The 9,347-nt window shown below is 43.8% G+C and overlaps 1 protein-coding gene across 1 annotated transcript; it reads right to left on the minus strand.

The window, feature by feature from the left end:
- Positions 1 to 231: 231 nt before the first annotated feature.
- On the minus strand, positions 232 to 8,764 carry LOC109644766 (elongation factor 2b). Its single transcript, XM_069511611.1, has 14 exons — positions 8,630 to 8,764; positions 7,019 to 7,233; positions 6,218 to 6,399; positions 5,923 to 6,134; positions 5,636 to 5,814; positions 5,454 to 5,559; positions 4,363 to 4,615; positions 4,077 to 4,272; positions 3,872 to 3,995; positions 2,795 to 3,037; positions 1,883 to 2,236; positions 1,604 to 1,786; positions 1,184 to 1,316; positions 232 to 922 (listed from the first exon to the last, which is right to left on the minus strand). Exons 1-14 carry the CDS (start codon positions 8,630 to 8,632, stop codon positions 729 to 731), a joined length of 2,577 nt encoding a protein of 858 aa, XP_069367712.1. The 5' UTR covers positions 8,633 to 8,764; the 3' UTR covers positions 232 to 728.
- Between the last annotated feature and the right edge of the window lie 583 nt (positions 8,765 to 9,347).

A 9,347-nucleotide genomic window follows, 5' to 3' on the forward strand; every position in this document is an offset into this window, starting at 1 on the left:
TTATCTCAAATCTAGTGTACTGGTTGGTTTCTTGGTGTCTGGGGAAACACTGACACATACAGTGGGGGTCAACAGGGGCCTCTCAGAGATTAATCAAGCTGCGGGACTTTGTATCAATGGTGCCGTCTAACTCACTGTCAGAAAGTCAATGTTCTTATTTCCCAAAATGTCAAACTTTCCCTTCAGTTTGTTTCAGCTGACTGACGCAATAACACAATTTCAGGAGTCACATTTTTCATCATGAGTTGAATGTTTTAATTCAGTACAACCACTGAACAAAGGTCCAATCCAGGAAGCTTTGAATTTTACACTTTAAAGTAATTCCCATGGTTTTATCTGGCCATGACCTATTTAAATACGTGTTATTGCAGCAGTATCACAGTGCACTGAACAGGGCCGACCTGGCAGGGGTGAGGGGGAAAGGAGGTGATATGGAGGAATAGAAGAAACAAGGGATTGATAATACTACTGCTTTAATCTAATTGTTCCCCAAAACCCTTGCCCTAGGCACTTGGTGTCCTGTAGCTGTGAAATGAAAAAAAAAAATAGCACTGTTGCTTCCACTAGCCTAAAACGGAAAACTTAAATGTTTGTTTCTGCTCCGGACTCAAAGTCAAAACAAGTTTGTGCAACATATCTGTAAGCCTGTGCAAATATTTTTAAAGTGCCCACGGGGTAGGGTTTAGAGATTGATTTGTTTTTTTGTTTTTTTTATCCAGGGTCAGAGTTTACAGTTTGTCCAAGTAGTTGTCGAGGGCGGGGATGCCTTCTTTCAGGCCTTTACGTTTCCTAATTTCAGCAACAACTTGGTGGGGTCTGCAGGCGGGGTCGCTGGGGTCGCCCTGGAGAATCTGCCAGTGGTCAAACACGCACTGAGGGAAGGCCTGTCCTCCAGTGTTACTGCGCAGGTCAGCTGTGAACCCTGCAGGAAACAAACACATTTAAACAGAACTGTTCTCTCTGCCAACAATGTGACTCTGATCAGCTGGAATTACTTAACATCTTCATCAAGTTTGGTTTGTCGTAAACAAATGAATCTGAGCATGTATCAGAGACTGAAACCGAAAAATGAACTGAATTTTATTCAACTCTATTTGGTCAAACTAAATAAATACTCTTTTATCATGAAACTACAAGTTTAATAGTTAGATTCAAAAAACAACAGATTCACAGACAAACTCACCAAATGACTCGTTGACAGGCAGGAAAGCTTTCACCACAAACATGGGAGTTCCCATCACCTGGGATTCCTCGAACACGTGACCTCGTTTCCTGTTTAACACGCCATAGATCCCACCGACCACCTGCTCAGGGCACTGTACAAATACGAGGCACAGCAATCAGAAATACTCGGTAAACTGGCACGAAGAAGTTGAACATAAACAGCGAGACACTTCCGAATTTTGTATTGAAAAGATTAATGTTTTCCACTTTATGGGGATCAAAGTCTAACATTGTTTGTAATGTATGTTTCTCTATTTGTCCAAATATTCTCACAGAAAATGCAATCTAGAATATGTAGACATGAAGGTTAACAGATAGTTAATAGTTAACGTTCTTGTTTTTTCACTTTGCTTTGGAGGTCGTCCGCCTCCACACATACCTGTATCTCCACCAGGTAAACGGGCTCCATGAGACGGGGCTGAGCCGTGAGCTGGCAGGCGTACAGGACCCTACGAGCTGTGGGAATAATCTGTCCTCCGCCACGGTGGATGGCGTCTGCGTGCAGCGTCACGTCATGAATGTCAAAGCGAATTGATCGCATGTTCTCCTCACATAGCGCGCCCTGCAGGTTAAAGACAGAGACTGCAGCATTGTGGTGGACGCAAGTACAAACGTAAGTAGTGAAATGTAGCTGGAGTCACAATGAATCACTGCCCACCTCTTTGGTTGCCCACTGGAAACCGGCCACCACACTGTCCTTGATCTCGTTGAGGTACTGAACACCCTTTGTCATGTCTATCAGCAGATTGGGCCCGGACCCATCTGGACCGAAGCACCAGATCTTCCTGGCCTCCGTCACCTCCCACTCATACTTGTCGGCGAGATAACGAGCGCGAACCTTCAGCTCCTGCCGAGCGCTGACGTCCCCCTTCTCAATATCCTCACCCAGGCCGTCAGGGAAAGGACGGGACTTCATGAAGAGACGATTGTGCTTGTTGGGCGACTTGGACAAACACATCTGGTCTGATTCTTCCGACACGGTCTCTCTGTAAGATACGACTGGGTCTGATTTCTGCAGAGAGATGAAGGGAGAGAGAATTGGTATTTATTGTGTTCAGATGAGACTTGCTTTACAAAACTTTATATTCCTTCACTTTGCAAGCATCACAGGAGTATCTATCAATTATTTTCACCTGCATTTGTTTGTTTGTTTCCATTTTTGGACAGGTGGGACATGAACCCAAGGAAGAATTCCCATGCAGGAATTTAATCTTAACATTGCGAGATCAGGCTTTTTTCCACATTTTAGTTGATTTCTCACAAATACTTAATGGATATTGATAATAAATATCAGGCATATTTCGGGGACTGATACTTATGAGTGTGTGTAATTTGGAGCAGATCAGGTTGTTTTTTTGATGTTTTTGTACTTGAAGTAGTGTGCTTGAATTTGTTGGGGAGTCTGAAATATCAGATATCAGTCAAGTGGAGAAGCTCCACATGTTTTTCACCTCATGTAACTGATTCCATGTAAATAAAAACATTTTGAATTCATTTCTAAATCAGCTTGATAACATTAACCTGCACATCTTATTGAACGGCCTCTGTCCCTCTGTTCTGGACGTCTCACCTTCAGTGGAATGCAGGCGTGGTCCTCCTCCAGGTCTTTCAGGCAGATCTCCAGGTGCAGCTCCCCTGCTCCGGCGATGATGTGCTCCCCGGACTCCTCGATGATGCACTGCACCATGGGGTCGGACTTGGCCAGGCGCTTCAGACCCTCCACCAGCTTGGGCAGGTCAGCAGGGTTCTTGGCCTCCACAGCGACTCTGACCACAGGGCTCACGCTGAACTTCATCACCCTCATGTTGTGGGCCTGCGGACAGAGCAGTTGTAACAGTTGTAACAATAACTCATTATAAATACACTGTACAGTAAGGACATGTCCCAGTTCATCCCTTAGCCCTACCACATGGCACTAACCCCTTCGTTTTGAACATGGCCATGTAGAGGTAGTGTGGCCTCATTTCTCTATGTGATGTAGAGGTAGTGGCCATCTGGCACCCTTTCAACTGGAATGTATTCAGGACCCTAAAAATGCTGCAGAATGTCAGAATCCTTTCCGAACTGATGAAGTGAATCAACATGGTGACCGCTGCGGGTGAAGAATTAAATATTTAAAATATATATATTATTTAAATCCAGCAGAATATTTCATTTTAATCCAGTATCAAATAAAAATGTAATCGAATCGCTGTTACAAGCATTTCAGGAAAATCGCTATTCACGCCATCAAAACAAGCACATAAACAGCCTGAGTGAGAGTAATGTTCCCGTATATGAAGTTTGAAAAAAACACTCTCACTCATGTTTTCAGTGCGATGTAAACACGCTGACTGTGTATTCAGCAATAGACCAATCTGCCCCATCTGTCCTGCAGTCGTCAGATGTGTCACTGTTACAATGTAGGTTGATGATATAACATTAGTTGACATTGTTTGTCACTGTAATAACGTTGGTTGGCTGGTGATGATGTAGCGAGTGGTGTCCCAACTCCTAGGGGAAGATATTCTAGCCTTAACTATGTGGCTCCGTTTGGAGGAGACACTACCCAGCAAGGAGCCCCTCAAATCTAGGGGTAGGGCCATGGGAGAGGAATCAGGACAGGCCACACAACAGTTTGATGCATGAAGCAGGGAGGAAAAAATACTTGTTCATAGGTGGTAATGGTCCCTGTCTTAACAAGGTACTGGTCGACTCCAACAAGACCCACGATGTTGCCACATGGGACGTCTTCAATAGGCTCCACATAGCGACCCATCATCAGAATGGTCCTGGATGAAAGAAGAGAGTTATGTTTGATGAAAAACACAAGAGGAGAAGAGATGCTGTAGTTTCTTAACAAGAATGCTCACCTCTGGATGGGTTTACAGTAGAGGTCCTCTTTCTTGCCAGGGGTGAAGTTTGGCCCCATGATGCGAACTTTCAGACCAGTGGACACACATCCAGAGAACACACGGCCAAAGGCGTAGAAACGACCCTTGTCGGTGGTTGGGACCATCTTGGAAATGTACATCATCAGAGGAGCCTTGGGGTCACAGTTCTTGATACCTGAACAGAGATAAGTTCAGCTCAACATCTAAATAAAGTAATTGTCATGTGGCTCCTAATTAAATTATGTCTTGTCCATGTTGCACTGACCCATGGCAGCCTCGTCGTCTCCTGGCCCCTCGTACAGCAGCTCACAGCGGTATTTCTGTGCAGTGACGGGGGAGGGCAGGTGGATGGTGATCATTTGGAGCAGGGCCTCTCCAGCGGGCAGCCAGCGACGCATTACGGCCTTCAGCAGGGGCTTCCCCTCCTTCTCCTTGTCCTCTGAGTCCAGTTTGACGTCCAGCTTCTCAATGAGTTTGGCCGCCTCCTCCTTTTTAAAGTTCATGATGGCATCGAACACCTGAGTGTTGAGAAAATGAGAGAGGGCGAAAACAAATTAAGACATCCTCTTTTATTTATTTCATTATTATGATGACATAATAGTTTAATGAAATAGTTGAATGCCTTTTGTTGGCAGAGAAATGAAACAATGAATACTGGTGGAGTCTAAAGCTGTTTTTTTAGACATGAACTCTGGAAAAAGTACAGGACAAAGGGGTCCAAAGTTTGCCTTTCACATTTGAAGAACGCAGCTGGAGATTCTCCCGTCTTCACATCAACAAAAGAATCTGGAGTGTCCAGGCAAGGAGTGGCAGAGGCAGGACGTAATGTATAAATTAAAATTATAAAGTATAAATTCTGCTGCGAAAATCAGGTGTTTTTGTTTACATCACATCGACACTGGCCAAAGGCTCTCCATTCTCTTCATTCCATGCTTAAATTTAGATTCTTCCATGTGTATGACACCCTTTTTCCTCCAGAGACATTTGTACTCTCTTTGTTTGCTTTTTTCAGACTTGTGTCAGTTGTCTATAAGAAACACCATTAACACGCCCACTCACTCGCAGTGACATTATCCTGCAGTAATCTCATATGGACTCATTCGGATATTGTCTTTTAATAGACGGCTGATGGGGAAAACTCCAGGGAACGTCCACAGCAACATTTCAGGAGATTATCCGGAGTTCAGTGAATGTCTGGCAGCAACTTTAATGTCCCAGTTTGTTGCCCTCCTCCACAAAGATGGAGGGGCTTAACATAGATTTTTAACAACATAGAAACGTGTAAATTCTAAATATTCATCAGATAAATGAAGCTCTTATAAAACTGCAGGTTTTTCGCAGTGTACTTTCAGTCACCTTGAAGATGGGATCCAAAACAAGCTGGGAAAAGGTGCGAGGGAGCTTCTGACCATCGGGACCGTTGGCTGTCTTACTGAATTTGCCGACACTTGGATCAAAATATCTGGAAGAGGCATAAAATATTTAACAACCATGTTTTACAGCCTGGTAACTTTTGGTATCAATGCACTTGTGATTACCTGTCCCCCCACAGTTTCTTCATCATGTCCTCCACTTTCTTACACCTCTCTGCTGGTCCCAGCTGAGCATATCCTTTAGAAGCAAACTTTGCCACGTACATCTCAGCAAACTGCTTTAGGGTGAATGCCCAGCCGTGGAGGCCAGAGCCAAACCCGACTGTGCCGATGATAGGGTCAATCTAAAAGAGAAGAGCCCATTTGTCTTTGCAATCACAAGTAAAATTCAGTTTCTTTTAATTCAAGCTGTATTAGTGCATAAGTGTGTGTCTGTGGTACATGTGCCGTACCATGATGCTTCCCATTGGCCCTCCATCGTCCTCTCCATAGGTGGAGATAATGACATTGACGTTCTCAACAATACGCTGGAAGGTCTGGAAGAGCTCGTCAGGCTGCAGCTGCAGCTCGAGCAGAGCGCGGTCCATCTTGTTCATCATCAGAACCGGTTTGATACGCTCAGCGATGGCCTGCCGCAGCACGGTCTCCGTTTGCACACACACGCCTGGCACAGGAAGCAAGCAGGTGAGCGTGGGAAGGGCACGTGTGAGAAGGGGGAGGCAAGGATGTGAGACATTGTGCGGTTACCTGAGACACAGTCCACCACCACCAGGGCTCCGTCAGTCACCCTGAGGGCAGCGGTGACCTCAGAGGAGAAGTCAACGTGACCTGGAGAATCAATCAGGTTGATGAGGAAGCCGTTGCCGTCTTTACTCTGCTTGATAAACGCCAAGTCGTTATCTTCAAGTTCGTAGTACAAGGAGATGGCCCTGAGTCATAGAGAGGGCTTAATGTAATGTGTTTGTCTGTCAACATCAATTCATCTTATAAATAAATATAAGGAATGAATTAAAAAAGGTGCAATGTGTCTTCTCTAAACATCTTCCTAAATTTTATTAAAGGAACATTGTAAAAAATTGGGACTTAACAAAGCTACATTCAGGATTTCTTGGGACAAACGTCAAAGTTGAGATTGTTCCACTTAATAGATAATAAGTGAAATTCTGTATGTAGGATATATATCTGTATATACACATATTTACTGAATTGGTATTAGTATCAGCGCCAAAAATGAATATCTGTCGGGCTCTAGCTGAAATGATATTTATATTATTAGTAGTATTTCATATTAATAACAGGCTCCATGTGATTCTGTGTAAATCAATCAATCATCAATCTGATCAAACCACAGCCACGGTGCTGATGAAGCTCAGATGTACGTCTGAGGGTTGGATTCATAAAGGATACCTTACCTATATTGAACTACAATTGTTGCATATTTTATGATGAATGGTACAAACAAATTAGAAATGCTTGGGACTTCCTATCAACTTTTCAGGACCTTCACTGTTTTGCACAAAGACAGTGAGCTGCTCTGAGGCAACGCACGTCGATTTGATGGTGATGCAGCGCTCCTGCTCGTCTTTGCGCGTGTCTGTGAAACGGGTCTCCCCTGCCCGGGACGATGCGATGATCCCCGCCTTGGACACCAGCGAGTCAGTCAGCGTGGACTTGCCGTGATCCACGTGGGCGATCACGGACATGTTTCTGATGTTGGACTTCTTGTCCATGATGGCACGGATCTGATCCACTGTGAAGTTCACCTGGTGGAGGAGGGGAGGGAGGGGAAAGGGGGTCATGTGGGGTCACAACCCGCACAGGTTCTTTTTTTTTTTTTCATCGTGCGTCTGTTTATTTATGTCCACTAACAGATCTCTGCTGCTGTTCCGAGTACAGTTATAAAAAGAAAGACATGTCTGTAACTGAATCCATGGGCCTGATCAACACCACATGAAGACTTCACCTTCTGGTCTCTCACCAACACCAGGAAGTACCGAGTCACCGGCACTCATGCTGCAGCTGAGAGGACCCAAACATTTCACAATCACAGGGAGCAGAATTCTAGACCTTAAATGACCAAATAAGCCAAATAATGATTTGAAATCCTAATTAATAAAACAAACAGATGTTTTTCACTCTATGCGAAATGATTAAGGGCTTTATTATAATATATATAATCAGTTTTAGTATTAGTACCTGATTAGGACTGATATTTATGAGTGTAAAATTTGATGGAGATCCTAATAAAGATCTGGATTTAGTGAATTTAGAAGTGGTTACATAAGGGAACTACAGGGGGGTTATAATGTATGAGGAGGGGCAAAAAAAAAAGTGGGCATAAATTGAGAAATAAAATCTATGTTTGCTTAAATTAGGGGAATGTTGAGACCACAAAGGGGTTTGTGATGTTCATGGTATAGAAAATATATATATATTAAATAAATCACCTTAGAGGGTTTAAATTGACATATTATGAAATTACTTAACTCATATGACAGAAAACCGAGAGTCAAACATTGATAATATAGATATCCAACTTAATTCTACAGCATTAATTTACAAAACAATTCCATAATCCCAATCCTAGATATCCAGACAGAGTAATATTATAGTCATAGATGATTTTGGGCCATTTAAAGTCATCCACCATGGTGTGGCAGTGCTGCAGCTCTGTGTAGGTGACGTCTTTATGGGCATACATATATTTCATTCCATATTTCTGTCGCCTCCTGTGGTGATTCCAGGATTCACCAACATGCACATGAGAGCAGTCAGGACCGTGTCCCCTCACATGTGAACACACGACATGAACGCGCTCCAGCAGCTTGATATTAAAAGATTTGCTGTGAGCGTCACAGAGCGCAGAGGCCCGGGCAGCTTTTAGGCCACAGCCCTGCTCCTTATCAGCTGCTGCGTATACAACACACACACGCACATACACGCACCGATCTTCCATCTGAACACACACATCACCTCACAAAACACCGGGCATCGGCATCCGTGTGAGCCGCACTCGCCCCCTGACAGCCTCCGCAGCTTGTTGCACACAAACCGTTATAATGATCCAGAGGAGCCGCTGACAGACTGGTTTTCTTTCTCCTGCTTAACAAAATATCATTTACACAATAAGGAGCTGACGCACACACACTGTGGACTCACCATTTTGTATGCAGGTGGTTGGTCTTCGTGTGAGACAGTTTATTGCTGTGAACTTCTTGAGGACAGGACAGGCAGTCCAGGTGCTGCTGCTGCTGCTGCTGCAGGGAAGAGGCTGCTGCAGGGGGCGCTGCTGAGACACAGCCCCGGTGTGTGTGTGTGTGTGTGTGTGTGTGTGTGTGTGTGTGTGTGTGTGTGTGTGTGTGTGTGTGTGTGTGTGTGTGTGTGTGTGTGTGTGTGTGTGTGTGTGAACGCACGCATTGCTGCACCACTCAGTCTCTGCTGGGCATGTTAGTGCGTTTTCGTTATTCTCTTTGTATACTGTTTTTATTATTTATTATTTATTATTAGTTAGTCTTCATAGCAACTTCACATCCAACTCGGTTTGATTGCCCTTTGAAGAACAAAGGCACAATTTTGGCCTTATTTTTTTCCACATGGTGCCATGGTGGCGAGATCTTTATAAGTTTGGAGCCAGATGAAAAAAAGCCCATTGACACCTACATTCAAGATGTTTACACACTTTACAAAGACTAATTCAGTTCAGATATGACTCAGCTTTTATTTTCTGACTCAGTCAGTTCTACACATCAGTTTGACTTTTTGCATTAGTTAGTCATCTTGAGGGGATCATTTATGCTGATTTTTATGTCTTAATTTATGATGCAAATGATAAAACAGTACACAGAATGATTCAGGAGCTAATTGACAAATTCTTAAT

This window comes from Paralichthys olivaceus, chromosome 16 (genome assembly GCF_024713975.1).
Source record: "Paralichthys olivaceus isolate ysfri-2021 chromosome 16, ASM2471397v2, whole genome shotgun sequence".
Taxonomy (NCBI): Eukaryota; Metazoa; Chordata; class Actinopteri; order Pleuronectiformes; family Paralichthyidae; genus Paralichthys; species Paralichthys olivaceus.

Excerpts from the sequence above, each read along its gene's own strand:
- LOC109644766 (XM_069511611.1), bottom strand. Across the intron at positions 4,273-4,362 it reads AGACGACGAGGCTGCCATGG|GTATCAAGAACTGTGACCCC; the intron begins GTCAGTGCAACA and ends ATCTCTGTTCAG. Across the intron at positions 923-1,183 it reads GCCTGTCAACGAGTCATTTG|GGTTCACAGCTGACCTGCGC; the intron begins GTGAGTTTGTCT and ends TGTTTCCTGCAG.